The following is a 21081-nucleotide window of genomic DNA, read 5'->3' on the forward strand; positions in this document are numbered from 1 at the left end:
TTATGAGCCGCGGTGAAATCTTTGCCTATAATTACACATTAATTTTGAAGTATTGAACAAACACATAATAAAGAATTCTTAAGGAATAGTAGTTCTTCATCAGTGGGCTTTTGGAGGGTTTGAAGGCCTGCAAGGAATGAATAAAAGCCAAAATAAAACACATACAACACTGTAGCGGCAACAAAACACAAGTTCTTACTTCGCCCACTCCACTTTCAGAATGAGATGGTCATATCCAAATCCGTTTAGATTTTTAATCGCTTTAGCTGCATCCTCTTTCATAGCATAACTGATGAAAGCAAATCCCTGAAGTAGAGAGAGACAAAAAGTTAACGTTAACAGGCAGAAATTGAGCTAGGCAGACTAGCTTCACGTATTAGCAGCATGCACACACCTTGGAATGTTGAGTGATTTTATCCTTGGCAAGAAATACTCTTCGTATGTTACCAAAGTGCTGGAAAAGGTCACGAAGGTCACCCTCTTGAGTATCTTCAGAGACATTGGTCACACGCACCGTGCACTGATCATCTGTGAGGAGACCAAAGATTGAGTGCCAGGTTTATTTCAGTACTGAACAAATGCTGTCGGCCTAGTGAAAATTATAATTATAATTATGTGCAATATGTATAGTAAATGTACGCAGGTTAAAATACTCACGGGAAACACTTTTTAAAGTTGTGACACAATGCAAAAAGCTCTCAAAACTGTAAATTGTATTCCCAACTGTTTATACGCATAGAAACCATAACAAGAGTACACATTTAATTAGCGGCTACTTCTCTAACGCCTGACTAGACGTGGCTTACCATCCCTGCCCATCCTCGACCCTAAGCCCTGATCTCCCGGTCGCTTGGTCTGGTGGGGAGGGACGTACTTGCCTGTACCAGGGGCTGCCGCTTGGGCAGCCGACATGTCAGACTCAACCTTGGGATTGGCTGAGTGTGTGCGCGCGTGTGTGTGTGTGTGTGTGTGTGTGTGTGTGTGTGTGTGTGTGTGTTAATTAATGTTGAATGCGAGCAAAATGATCTTGAGAACCTGTTTCCCACACAGTCTATATACAGTACCTACCAGTGTGTTTGAAACGTATAAATCAGCAACCATTTTTTTAAAAATATAACCATGCATGCAAATCAGGTTGTTAGTAATGACCCACCGGCCTCCTCCAGTTCTTTGAGTGTGCTGGCTCCCAATGAGTCCTTGTACGGGCACTTGGTGGTCCAATGGTCACCCTTACAGATACGACAAGTCACCATTCCCTTGGCCTGGTCCTTGAGCTTCTTCAGAGGGTCCTCGTCTTGTTGGTCCAGGTCCTGCAAAGAATATACACACAGGATTAGTACACATACGAGGAGGAATTTCTTACCATAATTACAAAAGAAGAAAATTATAATTATAGGAAAGACATTAATTTCATAGATGATCTTTACCTATTATTTTTTACTTCGTATAAATTCATAATTATAAAAGTCACTGAGACAACCAATGAGTCAATCACATGACATACCTCTTTGTTGGATGTGAGTGTGAGAAAGACGTCGTCTGAGATGAGAGTGGTGGCAGGGTCAGGACCTTCCGGGGTGTCCTGCTCTGCATCCCCAAACTTAGCCCATTTCCTACGAGAAGCAATGGCCTTGGGTACTCTGTGACGCTCTATCTTGTACTCTCGAGTGACCTGGGGGTGTGAGAAAATTAACACAAGCATTAGTCACGCCTCGTCCCCACGCCCACTCCTTAATAATTGCCTGCATAGGAGGCTAAGCAAGCACATACTTCTAAATTAGTCTACGCTCTATTATAGCATGACTTCGCTGGCTTGCTACTATTATGCACTATGAATATAATTATAGTTATTCATACTTTGACTATTTTTTCGTCTTGTACTTCATACGAAACTACTGTCTTTGTATCACCGTCAATCTTTTCCACAGTGTCAGGGAGGTTGTCTGTAATGTGGAAGTATTATGTGTTATTGTGTGACTGATTAATATGACAATTACTTGATCTGGCCACAACAGAAAGGCATACAGCTTTATAGGAAAGTATATTTGACTCTTCAGGTACTGCAATCGTTCTAATTATAGAACCAGCCTCGGTTAGGATGCCATCTTTTATAACGCCCATATACTACCATATAAAATCTACATTGTTTCTAGAAAAATAATTATTTTTTACTGGTTCCTATACGATTACGATAGATATAAAATTAGACGGTTAAATTATCGAGAGCCTGAGCTCGTGCTCTACTCACTATAATTATGTGTGTGTGTGTGTAAACTCTAGTCGGTAACATACCTGGTGTGATGGCGTCCAAATCCTCCATCTGGTCAGCCCAGCTGGACTGAGTGGGATCCGCAACTCCACTGATCGAGTGACAACATTATGCATTATGGTTTAGTGTATCAGGGCATAGTCTAGACTACAGTCACTGCTAGCTTTACTACTCACGTTTGTGGAACAGGCATTTTGACAGCTATCAGGAGTTTCAGACAGGAGGTTCAGATTTATATAGATGAACTTGTGTCAGTTCCTCATACCATGTGGAGAAGCAGGTAGGCGTGGCTGATTGCAACATAATTATTATAATAGATGTTTTACGTGGTAATTAGATTTTTGCAAGATTTTACTGTACACAGAAACCAATTTGTAATATAGTTGCAGCAATTTCTCCAGCGGTTTCTATAGCTTTCACTTTGGGTAAACCAAAGTCCAATAATTTAGCAGTCCCACGAGACGTTTGGTTCATTGTCAGATTTTTCATTGCACGATTTATCTCGTCCGGCACTGCTATGGTGTCCATAGAAACAGCCTCAACAAGTTTAGTGCCTGGAGGCAAGTTAGACAATGTTAACGATCCACAGCAGCACTTCCGAGCAGGATAAGCAACAGTTTCAGAATCTTCATCAGGTTTTTGACAATGAGATTGTATTGTAGGTGTCCCATCATTGTACTGTGTCATATCTCCATGGTGATCAACGTGGCTACGAGATTGTTGACGTTGAGAGTTGGTGAGTGATGTGCAATACTCGTAAGGAGGGAATGACCAGCAGTGATGGTAGTGAGAGTCCGTCAGCACTTGTCCACCGTAGTGCTCCAGACTGGTTGCCATACTGGAGAAACACTTAGAGATGCTTCCCAAGACTGCCGAGTAGCTGCCTATGGTGGTAGGTGTGGTAATCACTTGTGAGTGTGTGTTAGGGCTAATGCATATTGTACAGACTCCTGTACTTACAGAGAGACAACTATTTCAAGATCAGAAGCAGCATAAAGTGTACGCAGATCTACCGGGTGCATGTGTGTCTCATGTATACCCATGTAACTCAGGGTATATCACTGACCTTTGTCACACTCTAGCTCCATCATTACCTCCTCGTCCACTGGCTCAAGAGCCTGAGGCAGTGATAGGAAATTACTAAGACACGTACAAGATATGACTTATAAATAAAATTTTACAACTGCTATACGAATCTGTTAGTACTGTATGCTTGCATGAAATTTGTAATGGCATTTTAAAAGCGCACCTTTTACAATCATGCTTTAAACTGTACATACAATATCTTTTTAGCTAGCTAGCACGGACATTGGCATGTACTTACTGTGGCCACTACTAGTGAATCTCGACGTACCTTCTGAGTGGCCATGTGAGCTATGACAGTGTCAGTGCACCCTCCTCCAGGGAAAGCAAACAGTGAGCCCAGGGACTGCTCCAGTAGAGAGACTATACGGTAGATGCCAAACAGCATATCAAAGTTAGTGGGTTTGAATACGAGAAAGGGACATGCATGATCATGATTGTGTAGATTCCCTTCACAGTGTAGTGTATTAGCTAGTTTTACAGGGTGATTGAGACACCATAGCTATACATGTAGGTAATATGCCTCACTGTACTTGCTCACTGGTGTTCCTGCAGAGTGGTTCTAATTCATCAGCTAGAGTGTCAGTAGGAGAGCAGAGCACCAGCGTGCAGTGACCACCACCACCACCATCCATTACCAAGAACCTGGCACAGCAAGGGAAAAGTGCGAGAATGAAAATAATTATGGTGAGGAAAATCAATTCTCTCAGTCTGTAACCTCTCTAGAGAAAATATTGCGCTTATTATATGTAGTACCAGGTATAGAAGGAATACAGTGCAAGAAACTTACACACACTTATCGACTCTATCAAAAGAACATAATCCTATTTCATTCACCTGTCCTTCCCCACTCTGGCTAGAGAGACGCTCTTGAGTCGTCCCAGGCACAATGATTCGGAGGTGATTAGACTGTTCAGTTGGCCCCCTGTGACCTCTCCCACAGAGTCTATGTGCAACGCTGACAGTCGCTCCACCACCAACACTCCCTACAGTAATAACACGTACGTACATGCAAGTAATAATTACTACACAACTCCGAAAAGAAGCCGAATGCTATATTTTTGGTATTTTATTGCTCTTAGGACAAACTCCACCTAGTATCAAACATGATACTCTATTTGTGTGTTTTTTTTTTACCTGCTACAGAATGCTCATAATTAATCTATGTTTTATAATAACCAATAACAATAACACAACAATAATAAATTATGCTGTATCAAATGAGGTGTTTAAGTCAACTCCTGAAACCCTAACCCTAACACTAACACTAACACTAGTACAGTACTTTGATTGATGATTGATGGCTGAATTCCACAGATACACCCTCACTACCCTCATTCCCGGCTCGACTTTTCTCTATTGTAACGCTAGGTCGAAAAATCAGGCCAGGAACGAGGCTACCCCTCACCTGCTCTCTGAGTCTCTCCTTGAGTAGAGGGTGCACCACTTTCTGACAGCCTAGCATCCCCACTCCTCTCATTGCCAGAGTATCTGCTAGTCCGAGCAGCTCCTCCAAAACCAGAGCCTCCACGCTCACAGATGATGGTTGAGATGACAGGCCAGCACTCGGGACAGACGGAAGAACTGGGGGGAGGGGTGAAATAAGTACAGTGGCTCCTGAAATGAATATGTACAACATACCAGAAGCTCACAATAGGGAATATAATACTGTTTTAGTTGGTTCCAGGAAACATAAACAATAGTCTCTCTATTTATACAAATTACTTTCTTCGAAGTCTCCTGCTAGCGACACATTAAACACTGCCGTGATGATATCCCCATCATTATCTCTCTTAATCAATTGCTTCTCAACCTGCGCCACCAGCCGCTTGTCACTGATCGCTACGGCAACACCATGTACCAATGTCGACTTGACCAATGGCTGTCCAGAATGAGTTACCACATGGATGTGTGCAGGGAATGAGAAGTACTCGACAATAGTAGGAGGCAGGACACTTAGAAAAGCTTGCAGCAATAGTGAGGACAAGTGTTCAACTTGCTGTTGATTGACTCCGAATTTGAATGTCTTTGAGGAGAGGTAGGTTCGAGTTAGTGATATCAGTTCTATGGAGGATAAGGAGAGAGGTGTTTTACACGGACAAGTGTCACTGTGTAACCACTGTGCGACCAATGAGAGGAAATAGCTCGTTACCGTAGCAACCTTGTAACGATTTGCCTCAATAGAGAGTCCGCTTGTGATCAACCTAATAGAGACGTAATTAACGACTACCGTACAGAAAATACAAGTCAATTCAGTATTAATTAATTAAGTACTGAAAATTATTAAAAAAAGGGAGCAGCTAGTGCATTTACTATTTTTCCACTCACTTTGTTGCGAGGAGTGCTGAGTAAAGACCACTGTCCTTGTAGTTGTTCACGTGAGCCTGACAGTTTCCGAGGATCAGTTTAATCAGTGGACCCTCAATCCTGAGCATCTGGAACAGCTTCTCTGAGCGACTGGTGAGGCAGACCACACCCCCATCTCCCACTGGGGACGGGAACAGGATACACCTGCAAGGGGGGAATGGTACCATCGTATCAGGTACCAACGATGGACTATGATAAGTTAATAACTATCTTATCAGGTGAATTTGAGTGAGGACTAAGCGTTGGACATGCATGGTTTGAGAGCTTATAAATCACATGGACACCAACAAAATACTCATTTAGATACTAGTGTGCTGAGTATGCCACTGTACTTTCCAAATGGTCCATATCGTTTTTGAATGAGGTCATGGAAGTTCTTCAATTCTGATTGTGTCTCCACTGAGTCTATCCTCCTAACCTGTGAGCAACATCAGGTTAATATCATTCAACAAATAAATTGCTTGAGCACTGCACTACGTCTACACTACTACGTACGTACGTACCTGCAGCTTCTTTTCTCCATCCATGGAAGGGGATCTAAATTTGCTGATTCAGCACCCAACCACGTGGACTCGACTAAAGAGCCTGCTTGTGTGGCATGGCTGCTGTTCGTATTCGACTGTCCCTGAGGGGATGCACAAACAGACCATTCTACCACCTTGTAGTGGCCAACAGTAAATGGAAGAGAGACGGAAAACACTTGGAACAGGTCAGGGAACATCATTCCCATAGGCCTACTAATAAGCTGTTTGGCTTCATAGAAGTATACAGGGTGAAATACTCCTAACTAGCTTTATAGCTTCCTAAGGGTTTAATTGTAATGCTGAATTCATTAACCATTTGGATTGCTTTTAATACTTTCACAGCTATAAATTGATTACGAATCGTATGGGTGTAAATGATTTATCGAAATATTTGATCTAATGATGTAATCCCCTGCACTGTAACCTCAGGTTGGCTGCTATGACCCCATGCCTAATGCAAACAAAGAGCTGGTAGTGGGACTCAACCTCGAGAGAATCAAGTGAGTTGCATGGTCCCCATCCAGTTGCATACAAACTGTATTGTCTTGTGTATTGTGTCACACTCACAATTTATATATTCTGTATTGTGGGAAAATTGAAGGGAGAGATTTGATTTTACACTGAAACCTGCAAGTTCTCCGTATTGAAGAGGCATATTTCCACAAACTGCGTTGTTTACACTCTATAACTTCGTTTCACAGTTAAAGTAATGATGTCGTTTGTCTCAGGTACTGGTTGTCTGTTGGAGCCACGCCTACTGTCTCGGTGTACAAGCTGCTTGGACTGGTAAGCGTTTTCTTTACCACAATTAGGCCATCTCTGATCTTAAGCAGTGAATGTTGTCAATATTTACATTGCCAATTATTAATTATTGGCCCCTGCACAATTCACATGTGAAAGTTTACCTTACCATATGTTTTAATTTTATGCCTCTCTGAGACTCTCTCCTGGTGCCTAACGTAATTATTGCCGCATAAGTATAATTAAAAGTTTCCTCCCACTTACGTAATTAATACTTATATGTCACTTTGTCAATTCACACACACACACACACACACACACACACACAGGCTGGAGTCCTACCAGCACACCCAAGGTTAGTACTAGAAGCATCCAGAAAGAGAGAAGCTGCCCAACACATTAAGGACAAACCATTAGAGCTAGACCCTCCTTCAGAAAATAACTCACCAATAGAGTCAGTAGATGCTCATGATACCACTTAGCGTTATATACATAACTGTATGTTTATCATCAATGATGTCATTTTGCCCATTTATTATCAGTGTCAGGGATTATTTATTAGGACAATAACAAGAATATCGTATTTCTGTTTCCTTGTGCCTCACATGCTTGTCTGTAAGTATTCATAATTATAACCTTTGTTTTCTGATTCTGATATATAAATTGAGTGCTGTATCGAGAATTCGTATTTTAGTGTGTCTAGCCGTCGAGTTAGAAGTGAATAGATGCTGTGCGTGTGTGGGAGCCAACTTCTTTATTAGCTTATTACTCAATCAAGGGTGTATATAGCTCTAAACTATTTGGTGTACCGTAGCCAAGCAGTTTTGGAATACTAAAGTCGATTGACCGTGAGTTACGCTTCCATGTAGAGTGAATGTGATCTAACTCAATTAAGCTGAAATGCGCACTTATAAGTATCAGTATCGAGTTACAAGTCCCACAGTATACCTAGGTAGGAGTTGCAGCATTGTGCAGTGCTCTTAATGTGTTGTTTATAGTCAGGCATCCTAAGTAACTAGTCAGGCATTCAGTATAATATGGTGCTAATGGAATTGCTAACTCAGCCCTAACATTGTGACTGCATGAGAAGTACTTTAATAGTGTGAATGTTCTGCTACTTGCAGCTCTTTCAGAAACTACAATTGAACAGTCTAGCTAACAACACTGCAGTGGAATTTCGTTATGGGGAACAGTGACTCTAAGCCGTTGACTTTAATTGGTCGGTCGTCAATGAGAAAAGGAAGAATGTCGTCAGTCTCTTCAATCGCACAATGTCCAGGGAGCCCCAAGCTCAAGCCCAAGGACAAACTGCAACTTGATAGGTACTGGATTGGATCAAGCTTTGACATGCTGTCTCCACCAGGATTGACAAGGTGAGCAACTGCACTGGTGTTAGGTAAAAGAAGCTATTGTGTATTTTGTGTACAGAGTTACACCGCCGGCATGCACAGATTTACAGTAGTTTCCCATGCAGACTATAATTATTGAAAACAATTATTCACTTTCTCAAGCATGCAGTGTTAATACAGTTACTGCTATGCCAGCTATACACACATCACTGCATATATACCTCTAGATGCTCCAGTTTGTCTCATCTACGATCAATTGACTCTGTTGATGGACTCACTAACTACAGCAACCACTTCAACGCCATGGCCGCTGTACAGGCATTCAAAACCCACCGTATTGACCTCCTCAACGTCACAGATGGTGCACTAAACATTGTCTCTCATCTTCTCTCCAATGAGATAATTCCTGAGCCCACTAAAGCAAGAATCCTCTTTTCTAATCTACCAAAACTGGAGAAAAGTGAAGCATTGTTAGAGGCCATTGAAGCTCGAATTTTCATCAATCCCAATGTATTTCACACTGTAGTAGCACTACTGGACACCAAACAAACATTGCAAAAACTGGCGCAAAATCTCCGTGTTTCATTTCGTAAGTTTTATAGGATTAATATTGGAGGCTATAATTCTAACCTGAGTAAATTACAGATGTCCTAGCAGTCATAAGGGCACTTGTTTTGCATATGCATTTCTATCATAGTAAGCATACTTCTTATCATCAAAACTACACTTCATTATATTTTATATGCAGGGGAAAACAACGAATTGTACTCCATCCACCTCAAGGCGATCACTCAACCGGCTATTGTAAGATACGCAGACTATCTCAAAGCCTTTTATCGATCGATGTCTCCTTTTCCAAGATACAAATGGCCCCAGACTCCGACCACCAAAAAACCGTTCAACCTCAGATTGCTTGATGTATCGTCATCCCAATCCATGGAGCAACCTATCAGTCTGCATTGTCTTGTGAAGCCTCCAGAAGGTTGCGACAAAATCGGCTGTGTCTTTGTACAGGGTGTTCCTGGTGTTGGAAAAAGCTGCCTTACTGTCGAGCTATGTCGACATTGGCATGATATTGACCGACTCAACAAGTATCCGCTCGTGATGTTGGTGAGAGCACAAGAGAAGACAGCACAAGATGCTAAAACACTGAATGATCTGTTTGTGCATAGCAATGCAGGGTTCACGCAAGCCGTTGTTCAAGAGGTCACCATCATGAAAGGAGAGGGTATACTAATCGTTTTGGATGGGTTGGATCAAGTGTCTCTGTCTCCTCTAAGGTCGGTACTGCTGGAGCAAATCTTAGAAGGAAAGTGTCTACCGAATGCCACTTTGTTGATTACAACAAGGACAAACATGACATCGAAATTAATGTCACTTTGCAAGCGAAAAGTAGATCGACTTGTGGAACTTATCGGCTTCACACAAGACGAAATTGAGCAACACGCTGAGAGCTCCCTTGGTTTTGATTCAGCGCTCCTGTCTGGCTTCCATGACTACCTCTCTGTCAGCCCCATCATTCAAGGTGCACTGCACGTACCACTAAGCACAGCAATTGCTGTCGAGGCCTACAAAGAAGCTAGAAGCAGTGGAGAGTCAAGTCCGACTACCTTTACTGAGCTTTACATGACATTGGCAAAGCATCTTTTGCAATACCATTTGTTACTGCAAGGCGAAGTAGATGCAAATTACGTCTTTCCTGATAGTCTTGAAACATTGCCTGCTAAGGTGTACACACAGTTTGTTAATCTAGCAAAGCATGCATTCAACACTCTGGTCAAAGAAAACTCTTCATGGACAAAGTTGTACAAGAACCAGTATCATTTGAGCTTCATGCTTGGAACACCAGAGCTACATTGCAGCAAACGGACCACACTCATGTACAATTTCACTACTGTACACGTACAAGAACTCCTAGCTGCACATCATGTGAAAACCCTTCCTGCTGAAGAACAAACTGACCTCTACCAGAAATATTTCAACGAGCCACGTCTTGGAAATATTTGGAGGTTTTTTGCCAGCATTGACAAATTGCAGTCTCCTTTCTGGAATGAGGCCAAAGCTGAGGTGCGTGAAAGCAAAGCTCTGTCTTCTGCTTTTCTACAGTGTGTATTCGAAGCCCACAAATATGTGCCTTTGGAATCCATCGTGAATCATCCGGTGGTGACTTTTCCCAGCAAGATCGGTGCAGTAGTCACAGCACTCGATTGCTATCAACTCGGCTGCTGTCTAGCACACAGCACTTGCACTCTGGATTTACGCCAACGCCTCAACACCGAGATGCTTCATCATTTAGCACTTGGTCTAAGCTCCAAATTGCTTATCAAAAGCACCTTGAGCACACTCTTTCTTCGACCACCAATCACAACAAAAACCATAGAAGAGCTAAGAAATTTACCACTGAGCTCTTTGGAAGGTCTCGATGTGAGCCATTGCAATCTGGACAAAGATACAACTGAGGCACTAGCGGAAGCTCTACCTGACATGACATCACTGAAACAGATGGACATTCGCGGCAACCAGGCCATAGGCGAGGGGGGGCTAGTCAAAGTACTGTCAGCACTTTCAACTTTGAAATCATTGGAGGAATTGAACTTGATTAACACTGGAATGCGGTGTGAAGACATTAACGCACTAACCCCTATTCTCTCTGAACGAGGTCACCTCAGAATATTGAAAATAGGTGATGAAAATCAACCTCAAGACTCAGTGAGCAATCTACTCCAGACCACTTTCACCAGTCACTCACTCCACTCGCTACACATCTGGCTAACTAATCTTGAGCCTCACTGCTCCGAAATAAACACCCTACTTTCAAACGAACAAATTACAATTAAGACCCTTGAATTTCACGGTTGCAAAATCGGGCAAGATGGTTCTTGTACAATAGCGGAGGGGATGTCTTACAACGACTCCCTGGAAAGATTAGTGTTTAGCATGTTTGATGTGCCCTCTATATACCATCTAACTAACCACGGAGCACTGGCTCTAGCAGAAATGCTCGAAGTGAATAGAAAATTAACGAGTTTGGAAATTTCGTTTGATCGAACTATCGACAGAAAAGGAGCTTTAGCTCTTATGTGTGCTCTAGAACACAATAAGACATTGAATGCACTTAAAATCCCCCAGCAGAACTTCACAATGATTGAAATGTCTGTAATGGACCCTCGAATTGAATGGGCATAGCAACACTCTATAATTATTATAGGTATACCATGCATAATGCCTGTTCATTTACGTGACATGCTTTATTTCCCCGATTATGTGCGCATGCATCTTTCCTCTTTATTTGTCCAATGGTTTACATGCTTCTCATATTGTCTTCAATTAACTGTGAATCAATTTATGATAACTTCAGCTCAAGGTAATGAAGTGATGAAATGAAAGCTGCCACTACTAATTAAACATGAACCCTGTCTAGACTAAACAACACGCAGCTACAAAATATGTCCTGACTGTCCTAGCTAATTATTACTGAGTTCTGGTGTGGCAGCGTTTGGGGGTATTCAATGAATGAGGGGATTACGATGAGAGGAAGTTGGAGGGCTCCCTCCCACATCGTTGAAAACACTCGCGTACGAGCTCTTTAGAAAATTAGCATAGTTCTCCATGCTGCGTTTGGTTGAGTTAGCCTGCTCCAGACGATCTTGCAACTCCCCAACTTTAATCTTGTATCGTCTGTCACTTTCCTCCTTGGATTTCCGTAGCTGTGATGATACACCGTTGGCCCTGCTCAGCTGAGACTCCAAGTCTGCAATTCTACTCAAGTTGGCACGGTCCTATATAAACAAACATGCATGTCTCGTGTTACACTGTGACACACTGTCCATTAGCTAACACTGCATGATGGGTGGCCGTTCCAAAATGTACATAGTTGAATAACGAGAAGTGCGTGCACCAAATAATTATGTACAGACAGTCGGCTGTTTAGCTATTAGCAGAAAAAAAATGTAATTTTAGGCATCAGATTGTGTTATAATTATATATACACGTATGTGTACACGTAGGGGTGGGTACATTATGCTGGCATAATTTTGATAGGAACAGCATAATACATGTAGGTGCAAAAAAGCATAGGTACACAGTATATACATGTACATGGCAATAATTATTATGATGACACAATGAATCCTCACACTGTACCTTGCTAGCAGCCTTGTCTTTGACATGCTCCAGCTGCCTCCTGTGCTCACTCTTGCCCAGCTCATTGTGAGTGCTCGCCGAGGCCACACCATGAAGTAACTCCTCTACTCGTCCTTGAAGCCTCCGGATATCATCTTCTTTCTTCCCCACCATTTCCATTAGCTCTCTGTTCTGCTGCTCTGTTTCGTGAATGCGCCTCTCCTGAACATCTAGCCGTGCCACCATGGTTTTTTTCTCGCCCGTACTCTCGTGCCACTTGTCGCGAACATCATCCATGGAAGTGGTCGTCTGATCTAGTTTGGTATTGAGCGAAGCAATCTGCTGGGCTTGGTCAATGGAGCGCTGCTCGTACGAGGAGAGACGCTCCTGTGTGTCCCTCAGGTGGATCTCAGTCACCTGAAATGGAGAGGGGTGTTAACAGTTGCACGTACTACACACGTAACAATAACATATGCAAGATTTTAACGTTTAAGTCTGCTGTGTGTATTATACACAAACTATACAGCAAAATGTACATGTACGTACTATACCTAATAGCTTAACACCCAACTATTTACAGCATCCAATGCTGAATATAGGATGGGCAATAAATGTTGTCCAGTAACAAGGGATTGGGACTGCTCTAATGACAGATGTGTTTTCATACAAATGGAGACATTCCAAGTTAGACACAACACAGGGCCTGTATAACCTGAGCTGCATACCATATACCATCAGCACAAATTAGTCCCACACATACCAATCAACGCTTGAAAACAGTGTGTAATTAGGTACTTGGCAAATAACAGATCACTTGCCTTAAGCTGCTCTTTAGTGGATTCCAACTCTGAGGTCTGTTGCTGGTGAATAATCTTGTGCTGTAGTGGGAGTCAATATTTACAATTTCAACAATCAGTTTTCGTTTCACGATTTCTCAGTTACTTATCCAAAATCACCTTAATAGGAATATTTCTTGTGAAATGGTAATACAGGAAAATATTTGAGTTGATGTGAAAGTGTACAATTGTATATAGCAACTAAAGGAAAGGTATGTTACAGATACATGTAAAAAGTACAGGTTGATCCCCAAGAAACGTCACATTCTCTCACCTTCTCCAGCTCCAGTGCCCCCGCGTGCTTAGCTCTCTCCACCTCCTCATCCTTGTGTTTCAACTCTCGTGAGCTCCCCTCCACCTCTAGACGACCACTATCCAGTTGACCTTTGTACTCCACCATGAGAGACTCATACTGACGTATGCTGTCCTGTAGCTGCTCAACCTCTGCCTCTAGACTGGACACTTTAGCTCGAGATGTGCCCTCAACGGCTTTTATCTTACCCTCCATTACTGAGAGCATGGACTCGAGACGATCGTTCTCCATTTGTACTGTGTTGAGCTCCTGGGTCTTCTCAAGGAGACGAGTACTCACAGCATTCACTGAGCTCTGTGTGTGGGGGGGGGGTAAGGATAATATGTAATAACAGTACAGTGTATATGCCCCCGGAGCTCGTGTGGGGGGGGGGTAAGGACAATATGTAATAACAGTACAGTGTACATGCCCTCGAAGCTTTGTGTGTAATGTATATGTAGGGTAAGAACGATATACAGTGTACATGCCCTCGAAGCTTTGGGTGTATGTAGGGTAGGGACGGATAATTATGTAATAACAGTACAGTGTACATGCCCCCGGAGCTCTGTGTGTATGGGGTAAGTAATTAAAGTACAGGGGCGCTCCCAGAGCTCTGTGTATATTATGGGGTAAGGACTATAACTATCAGTACAGTGTACATGCCCCCCCCACTCCCAGGGCTCTGTGTGTGTGGGGTAAGGACGATATGTAATAACAGTACAGTGTACATGCACTACCCCCGGACCAGAGCTCTGTGTGTGTATGGGGTAAGGACGATATGTAATAACAGTACAGTGTACATGCCCCCCCCACTCCCCCAGGGCTCTGTGTGTGTGGGGTAAGGACGATATGTAATAACAGTACAGTGTACATGCCCCCCCCACTCCCCCAGGGCTCTGTGTGTGTGGGGTAAGGACGATATGTAATAACAGTACAGTGTACATGCCCCCCGGAGCTCTGTGTGTGTGTGGGGTAAGGACGAGATCACGACATGGAATAACAGTAAATGTACCCCCTTTACAATAAAGATGTACAACATCATACAGTCATGCAAGTAAAGGTGGTGTGCATGAGGGACCTACCTTACTGGTGGTTCTGGACAAATCTAACGTGTCTTTTAACTCCTTGACTTTACTGTGATTGAGATAAAACGATGCAAATATATATAGCATAGGGGAATAAATATTATAGACAGAGTATTATGTTTTTGTAAAAATCCTACAACATGGCATGTGCAAACGAATCATAAGGTGCACTGTACGGTACACACCTTCGTAGGGACCTGATTTCAGACTGTCGAGTGATCTCATCACGAGAAGCCTGGGCCACCTTCCTCCTCAGTTCATCCAGCTCAACATTCTAGGAAGGAGAAACACAGCCATGGATACAATAAATGAAAGTACATGTCCATATACAGAGCACTGGTAGTATATAATTATGATGTCTTGCAAGGACACAGCAACTTAAGCTCAATCAAAATTATGAAATAACACACACAAGGTTAGATGTCACAGAGAGGATAGCACAAAACTCACAGAAAGATCTAGCTGAGTGCTTAGTGTACCCACAGAAGCCTGACTCTCTATAGCCCTCTCCTTGTGTTGTTTGGTGGCTCTCTTGAGGAGGTCCTTGTCCAACTGACTCTTACGCTTGGTCTCAGCCAGACGACTCTCCAGCATCACACACTCTCCCTCCTTTGCTCTCAACTGCTCCTCAAGGGACTAGAGGTATGCATGCGCGCGTGTGTGTGTATGTGTGTATGTGTGTGTGTGTGTGTGTGTGTGTGTGTGTGTGTGTGTGTGTAGGGGAGGTATTACAGACGTAAGTGGTACACAGACAATTCATTGACTGTCAGTTGTACAAAAAAATTATACGACCACTGATTTTTATGCTTGGTCGCTTTATCAACTTTGAGAAGGTACATGTAGGTGACTATACCTTTAGAAATCTCTGGTTAAATTTATCAGAATCCATCGGACCCGACGTAGACGTAACAATACAAATGAACGGCTCAAGATAGAATAAATGTTGCTCCCTAACAAGTTCCACCAGAATAGTAATAGTAGTACACTGTACAGTAGAGTAGTGCATTAGACGGAGCACTCACCTGTAGTCTGATGTTGAGTGCCTGTATCTCGACGTCTCTGTGGCTGACCTGGTCGTGGAGTGCCTGTGAGTGCATGGCCATCCTCTCACTCTCATCCAGACGAGAGCGCAGGAATTGATTGGTCGTGTCCGCTTCAGAGACTTGCTGCATAAGCACATCTTTCTGCTCAGACAAGTGGCCCACGTTAGTCTGTGTGTGTGTGGGGAGGGGGGGGAGGGGGTTGGAGTTACATGTAGAAGACAGTTTGAAGTATATGCAACTGGCAACAAATTAAGTTAAGGGCAAGTACAGCCTAGAAGCAAAAAGAGCTGTGGAGTAAGCACAAACCATTGCATACATGTACATGTACAGTACAGATTACAATTTCGTTCTTTTTTCACATTTCTACGTACTACGTACAATGCATCTCACAAATTTATTACTAATTAATGTACAACACACGTAGCTCACCTCTTGAATTTGCTGAGCTCTTAACAGTTTCCTGAGTGTCTTATTGCTGCACTCAAACTGAGCCAGCTGATCCAGTAGCCTATCTTTCTGCTCCACCACATCAGCTGCGTACACAGAGAGGAAACGTCTGTCCTTTTGAAGCTTCCTCACAGCCTCCCTGAATGTGTCAGCTTGCTTGCACAGTGTGGCACTGTCCATCTCCAACTCAATCAGCTTCTTAGAAAGCCTGTTCCGATGCTTCACATCCGGTGAACTCGGTCTTCTGTGAGTTATAGAGTAATTGAAGAGTTGGTATTGTGCCTACAGTACTACATGTACATACATTGATAAAGTACTTACAGCTGTTTAGTGTGTGTGTATAATCTAAGACAACGTACAGTAAGTTACAATAGAGGTTGCTAAGTACAGTACATGCACAAGTGGTTGCTCAGGACTTTAATCTGTTCATCTTCACATCTTCTCAACTAGGTAGCTTTGGTACAGATGACATCCTCATCAAACTAAAATAGTATGTAGTACTGCACCTACTACAGCACCTCCTCACCTCATCACAGACGGGCTCTTCTTCATCTTGTCCAGAGAGAGTCTCATATTCTCCAACTCCCTCTCCACAAGGTCCTCTTTGGCCCGGACCAACTCCTCCTCTCTCTCTCTCAGAGAAAGACGACTCTCCCTCAGTGAACACTCAGTCTCCTCTAGGTCCCTCAGGGAGCGCTCAAGGTCAACCTGTAGAGGTAGAGACGAAGCAGCACATGTAATTTGAATTTTTGACTGCATACATTTTTACTGTAGAAAAATACGTATGCGCATGTAGCACATGTAGCACATGTAATAATTATGTACATGTACCAAACAAGGATGTTTTTTTCTGAGGTACCCATAATTATAATTCTGTAGTTAATATACGGGACAGGAACTACTTTCATCATTGCGATTTGGCGGGCTTGGCTGCCCCATAATTTCAGGTGCATGTATATACATGTACGTAGTGTACAACAGATTGCAGACATTGTGTTGTGAGTGTCCTTTCTGTTCAGGTCAGTGGTGTGCATACATACTAGTGGGGGGTAGTATACAATCAGCTTACTGGCAAACTAAACTATTTGTCTTAACCCCCTTTTGACAGTACAATGTACACTTTTGTCAGTGACTCAAGAAACTGACCTCAGTCTTGAGATGGTCGACCTCAGCCCTGAGAGAGTGCAGAGTGTCCTTCAGAGGTGACTCCCTCTCCACTACAATGTCCGTCAGCCCGTCATCACTAAGATCACTCACTCTCAGCACAGTGTTCTCCCCACGGCCTCCATTAGGACCTGGGGTAATATCCAGTCGGTGGGTAGGACCCTACAATAATAATGACAATACGTTAGTAGACAGTTTTTGTATTGGTGCACATTTCTTAGGTTTCCTAGGATAAAAAGTTTGGGAAGATTTGGATGTGCGTAAATGCGCTGAAAAATGTGATGATGTTATTATTCTACACAATTTTGGGGGGGAAGGTTCACCCTTGCCCCCCCCCCCCAACTAGATAAAACCCTGATGCATGTACGCAGTGGGCATGGCTTGATGGCAGGAGGCAGTGATAGAAAAAAAGGAAGGAAGGCACACAAAGTTTGGATAAAGACACTATGGAGTATAATAATGTATATGTACGTAAAGGGTTTTGAAAGTCTTATCTTCCCAAGTGTTGTGTGAACTGCTATATAATATTTTATTATTGAGAGATTGGACAATGTTCATGCAAATGAAGGTCGTACCTCCCAGGTCATTCTGTTGGCAGCGGTTGTTTTCCCGGGAGGTGGCACCCAAGGGGAATGAGAGGTTGACCCATCACCCCAGCGACTACCCCTCTTTGTACTAGCAGTGGCTCGGAGACTCTGCATGATGTGAGATAATAATGCAAGCAAAGAAGGATCAGTAGTATGCACTTACAAGGTGTGTGTACAGTACTAGCAACAAAATAATAACAAGAAAATGATGTAGCTATTATACATAGTCGTCATACGTACTGGTCTTCCAGCAGACATCTCAGAGCAGGAGATCTCCATCCTCTCAACCTTACTTAATCCCTGCACAATTTAACCAGCACAAGACACTTTAACAAAAATTGGAGACAGCACATCTGTCCAAAGATGTTTACGGTGCCTACAGGCTTACACCAACTATGAATATTTTACCTACTCTCAACATACCGTATTACTAGAATGTTTTGCGACCATCAAACATTTGCAAACTTTGCGATGGTTGATCAATTCGCAACAATAAAATCCGCAAAACCCTAAATTATTACTAGTAAATACACACGATCGATCCTTGCCAGAACGCAGATCGCAAAGGGTCAAATTTTCTGCCTCATTCGCAAAGGTTTTTCACCAGCAAAATATTCTAGTAATACGGTAATTATTCCCTACAACGTTTTGGTTTCCTTTCCAGGATCGATAGCTAGCTAGGCCCAGCAGTATGTATTTAAAACTTTGATCTGACATAAAAAAAACCGAACCTTCTTGGTGAGGTGCAGATGAACAGGTGTCTTCTTGCCCACATGGACATGGATAGGCGAGATGCTTCTATCCATCTTCTTTCAGGCCTCAGGAAGCAGCCCCAATCACAAAAGGTGTGAAGTTGACACTTGCTTATTATTCTATTCATGCGCACCTCATTTGTAGTTACCATAGAAACAATAAAGCTTGTGACATCATGTCAATAAACAATAACACATTACATCACGATTAAAAACAATGACACACAATACGTCACAATAACTAAAAATCATCATCAGAGCCTAAGTCATCATCATCCTCTTGTTCTCCCATTCCTCCTTGCTCATCTCCTTCATCATCCAGTTCTAGCCCACTGGGCCCAGAGTCTGAGAGGTCAGAGTCACCAGTGTCCTCGTCAGAGAGACCGCCCCCTGTCATAGAGCCAATCACATGGGGACCATCTGAGAGGGGGAGATCACAGGGAGTTACTGCATTCACTGCTCATGACAAGCATAGTTAAACTATCTACGAATCATGGAAAGGGGTGAGGTAGGGACATACTGATACTTTTCATGCTTTCTGATTGAGAAATGAAATGTAATGCTATGTACACCATTCAGGATGATTATAGTTAGAGTACCTCTAGGTTTGCCAAATTCATTGCTGGATACTAGCATGTCATTGCTGCCCAGAATATCATCCTGGATCATCCTTTTCTCAGCTTCTAACATCCTCTGTTGTACACGTCTCAGTGAGCTCTCTGTCTCCTGAGTGGTGTGTGTGTGTGGGGTGGGGGGTGGGGGGTGCAGTCCATAAACATAGGGATCGTAATACACGTATACACTCATACATTGAATCATTACAGCCTCCCTCACAACAATTTATTTGGTACATGTACACAAAGTTTTCTACTTACTTCCATCTGATTTTGCTCCACTTTGTTGTGTTCTTCCAACAGATGCTCCAAATAGGACAGATTTCGATGTTTCTCCACGTACAGCTCGTACTGTTTACTCAGCTCTACATCTAATTTCTCATACTCGTCCATGAATGCTGGTCTCACATTAGCCAGACTACGCAGTCTCTTTTGGTTCCTCTCCAGCTCTGCTTTCTTCTTCTCGATCTTTATCTCCAAATTAGCCTCATCACTCGCTGAGTTGTCTAATATGTGGCTGACCTTTTGTATCTCAGTCTGCAAGCAAAAGAGGGGTTACAGAATTAAATAAACACCGTATATAGAGGTCTAGATCTAGTAGTTTCTTGTGAGATATTATGGAGACTAATTGTAGAGCTACATGTAAGGAGATGAGCTTACATCGACTGCACTGATACTCTCTTGAACTCCAGACTCCAGCTGATCAATATTAACAGACCGAGAGATAGCCAGTTTGCGAAGCTCCTATAAAATTATTGTCTGAATTACGAAGCACACAATAATTATGAAAAAAAATTGCTACTGAGCATAAAAGGTTATGAATAAAAATCGGACACTAGCTTACTCTGAGCTCCACCTCCTTCCCCAGTAGCTCGTACAACTTGGCCCCCTTCGCAGTAATGTCAGAGGCTAGCTGTCTGCAAGCTTTGAGATCAGCAGCCTGCGAGTGGAAAGATAAAAAGAGATGTGACTTAGTTCCAATTTCAGTACACCTTGCTTGATATTTCCACACTAGTTGACCCCACATCACCGCCAGAGTCCTACATCGAGCAAAAATTAATAAAAGAACCTACACAGCTAAGATACAAAACCACATTGAATCCATTCACCTGTTGGTACTGGTTGGTTTTCATGGCAGAGTACAACACTGATGCTATTTTCAACAGCTCCTTCACAGCATAGCCATCTGCACTGTACAACTTCTTTGTGTTTAGCTTTATGTGCGCTTTTGTAGCCTGTTTAAGGGACAGAAATGATCTAAGGACTGACAAAACATACAATGGCGAATGTATCGGTACATGGTGGAACTAAGCTGAGCCCAATATTATGCTTGTAATGCGCGTAAATTATAGATATGTTATCCATCTGCATGTACGATCCAGCAGGGAGGCTCACCATAAACTGAGCTGTGGATTTGATGAAAATCACTCTGTCCTGTTCAGTGTCTATGTCTTGAGGGAGGTCTGCAGTCGGGTCATATCTGTTGACGAGCCACGAGAGAATCTCTGCCACCAGTGGGAAGTTGGGTGTTCTAAAATTGTCCATTGAAATGAGCCTTGGGTAGCCAAGGGCTCGCATCATCTCAGTGAAGTCTGTGAGGTAAAGGTGATTCCTAATAATGCACACTGGGTTTCCAACCTACTAAAAGCTCTCTTACTTCTGAGGTCTCTATACGACATATTCTTGCTCTAACACGATCTCTTTTTCAGTTCTCAACAGCTTGTCTTATACGTTTATATATCTATGCTTGAGCAACTGTAACCATGACAATTAATTTTAGCAGCTTGCAAGCGAGCAGCCCCACCC

General features: G+C 42.8%; 6 protein-coding genes across 8 annotated transcripts; 2 read left to right on the forward strand and 4 right to left on the reverse strand.

Annotated features, from left to right (window-relative positions):
• Positions 1–18: 18 nt before the first annotated feature.
• On the reverse strand, positions 19–2584 carry LOC135342559 (eukaryotic translation initiation factor 3 subunit G-like). Its single transcript, XM_064539302.1, has 9 exons — positions 2446–2584; positions 2293–2360; positions 1858–1943; positions 1505–1672; positions 1154–1310; positions 807–935; positions 395–528; positions 200–306; positions 19–127 (listed from the first exon to the last, which is right to left on the reverse strand). The coding sequence occupies exons 1-9, from the start codon at positions 2460–2462 to the stop codon at positions 100–102; spliced, it is 894 nt and encodes a 297-aa protein (XP_064395372.1). The 5' UTR covers positions 2463–2584; the 3' UTR covers positions 19–99.
• On the reverse strand, positions 2540–6269 carry LOC135342554 (molecular chaperone MKKS-like). Of its 2 annotated transcripts, XM_064539292.1 has the most exons (10): positions 6223–6269; positions 6052–6137; positions 5681–5863; positions 5078–5556; positions 4761–4936; positions 4190–4338; positions 3894–3997; positions 3624–3715; positions 3336–3387; positions 2540–3153 (listed from the first exon to the last, which is right to left on the reverse strand). In XM_064539292.1, exons 1-10 carry the CDS (start codon positions 6244–6246, stop codon positions 2621–2623), a joined length of 1878 nt encoding a protein of 625 aa, XP_064395362.1. In that variant the 5' UTR covers positions 6247–6269; the 3' UTR covers positions 2540–2620. The 2 variants fall into 2 exon arrangements, with proteins under 2 accessions (XP_064395362.1, XP_064395364.1); XM_064539294.1 differs by lacking the exon at positions 6223–6269 and having other exon boundaries at positions 2544–3153; positions 5681–5862; positions 6055–6137.
• Positions 6270–6287: 18 nt separating this feature from the next.
• On the forward strand, positions 6288–7515 carry LOC135342562 (small ribosomal subunit protein bS16m-like). The gene is made up of 4 exons (XM_064539305.1): positions 6288–6428; positions 6673–6743; positions 6972–7029; positions 7314–7515. Exons 1-4 carry the CDS (start codon positions 6318–6320, stop codon positions 7464–7466), a joined length of 393 nt encoding a protein of 130 aa, XP_064395375.1. The 5' UTR covers positions 6288–6317; the 3' UTR covers positions 7467–7515.
• A 135-nt stretch (positions 7516–7650) lies between these two features.
• On the forward strand, positions 7651–11671 carry LOC135342552 (uncharacterized). Of its 2 annotated transcripts, none has more exons than XM_064539289.1 (4): positions 7651–7832; positions 8109–8357; positions 8561–8922; positions 9082–11671. In XM_064539289.1, the coding sequence occupies exons 2-4, from the start codon at positions 8167–8169 to the stop codon at positions 11517–11519; spliced, it is 2991 nt and encodes a 996-aa protein (XP_064395359.1). In that variant the 5' UTR covers positions 7651–7832; positions 8109–8166; the 3' UTR covers positions 11520–11671. The 2 variants fall into 2 exon arrangements, with proteins under 2 accessions (XP_064395359.1, XP_064395360.1); XM_064539290.1 differs by having other exon boundaries at positions 7822–7936.
• Positions 11661–18808, reverse strand: LOC135342553 (outer dense fiber protein 2-like). Its single transcript, XM_064539291.1, has 14 exons — positions 18641–18808; positions 18150–18209; positions 17898–18017; positions 17305–17484; positions 16685–16866; positions 16141–16402; positions 15691–15879; positions 15119–15304; positions 14854–14942; positions 14666–14717; positions 13566–13898; positions 13274–13333; positions 12477–12872; positions 11661–12112 (listed from the first exon to the last, which is right to left on the reverse strand). The coding sequence occupies exons 1-14, from the start codon at positions 18713–18715 to the stop codon at positions 11840–11842; spliced, it is 2457 nt and encodes an 818-aa protein (XP_064395361.1). The 5' UTR covers positions 18716–18808; the 3' UTR covers positions 11661–11839.
• Positions 18809–18823: 15 nt separating this feature from the next.
• On the reverse strand, positions 18824–21081 carry LOC135342557 (clusterin-associated protein 1-like). The gene is made up of 9 exons (XM_064539299.1): positions 20933–21081; positions 20671–20867; positions 20385–20510; positions 20268–20315; positions 20120–20215; positions 19936–20019; positions 19537–19812; positions 19261–19387; positions 18824–19081 (listed from the first exon to the last, which is right to left on the reverse strand). The coding sequence occupies exons 1-9, from the start codon at positions 20952–20954 to the stop codon at positions 18903–18905; spliced, it is 1155 nt and encodes a 384-aa protein (XP_064395369.1). The 5' UTR covers positions 20955–21081; the 3' UTR covers positions 18824–18902.

Source organism: Halichondria panicea, chromosome 10 (genome assembly GCF_963675165.1).
Source record: "Halichondria panicea chromosome 10, odHalPani1.1, whole genome shotgun sequence".
In the NCBI taxonomy this organism is placed as follows: domain Eukaryota; kingdom Metazoa; phylum Porifera; class Demospongiae; order Suberitida; family Halichondriidae; genus Halichondria; species Halichondria panicea.

Excerpts from the sequence above, each read along its gene's own strand:
- LOC135342559 (XM_064539302.1), bottom strand. Across the intron at positions 1,311-1,504 it reads CACTCACATCCAACAAAGAG|GACCTGGACCAACAAGACGA; the intron begins GTATGTCATGTG and ends TATTCTTTGCAG. Across the intron at positions 307-394 it reads AAATCACTCAACATTCCAAG|GGATTTGCTTTCATCAGTTA; the intron begins GTGTGTGCATGC and ends TCTCTACTTCAG.
- LOC135342554 (XM_064539292.1), bottom strand. The coding sequence starts at position 6,246 with ATGGATGGAGAAAAGAAGCTGCAG. Across the intron at positions 5,864-6,051 it reads CGATATGGACCATTTGGAAA|GTGTATCCTGTTCCCGTCCC; the intron begins GTACAGTGGCAT and ends CCCCCCTTGCAG. Across the intron at positions 3,716-3,893 it reads ACCACTCTGCAGGAACACCA|TCTCTCTACTGGAGCAGTCC; the intron begins GTGAGCAAGTAC and ends TCTACCGTATAG.
- LOC135342562 (XM_064539305.1), top strand. The coding sequence starts at position 6,318 with ATGGCTGCTGTTCGTATTCGACTGTCCCTGAGGGGATGCACAAACAGA. Across the intron at positions 6,429-6,672 it reads ACGGAAAACACTTGGAACAG|GTTGGCTGCTATGACCCCAT; the intron begins GTCAGGGAACAT and ends CTGTAACCTCAG. Across the intron at positions 6,744-6,971 it reads CTCAACCTCGAGAGAATCAA|GTACTGGTTGTCTGTTGGAG; the intron begins GTGAGTTGCATG and ends CGTTTGTCTCAG.
- LOC135342552 (XM_064539289.1), top strand. The coding sequence starts at position 8,167 with ATGGGGAACAGTGACTCTAAGCCGTTGACTTTAATTGGTCGGTCGTCA. Across the intron at positions 8,358-8,560 it reads TCTCCACCAGGATTGACAAG|ATGCTCCAGTTTGTCTCATC; the intron begins GTGAGCAACTGC and ends ATATACCTCTAG. Across the intron at positions 8,923-9,081 it reads AAATCTCCGTGTTTCATTTC|GGGAAAACAACGAATTGTAC; the intron begins GTAAGTTTTATA and ends TTTTATATGCAG.
- LOC135342553 (XM_064539291.1), bottom strand. The coding sequence starts at position 18,715 with ATGGATAGAAGCATCTCGCCTATCCATGTCCATGTGGGCAAGAAGACA. Across the intron at positions 13,899-14,665 it reads TGTCCAGAACCACCAGTAAG|AGCTCAGTGAATGCTGTGAG; the intron begins GTAGGTCCCTCA and ends CCCCACACACAG. Across the intron at positions 12,873-13,273 it reads CCACTAAAGAGCAGCTTAAG|GTGACTGAGATCCACCTGAG; the intron begins GCAAGTGATCTG and ends TCTCCATTTCAG.
- LOC135342557 (XM_064539299.1), bottom strand. The coding sequence starts at position 20,954 with ATGTCGTATAGAGACCTCAGAA. Across the intron at positions 20,511-20,670 it reads AATCCACAGCTCAGTTTATG|GCTACAAAAGCGCACATAAA; the intron begins GTGAGCCTCCCT and ends TCCCTTAAACAG. Across the intron at positions 19,082-19,260 it reads TGAATTTGGCAAACCTAGAG|ATGGTCCCCATGTGATTGGC; the intron begins GTACTCTAACTA and ends TCCCCCTCTCAG.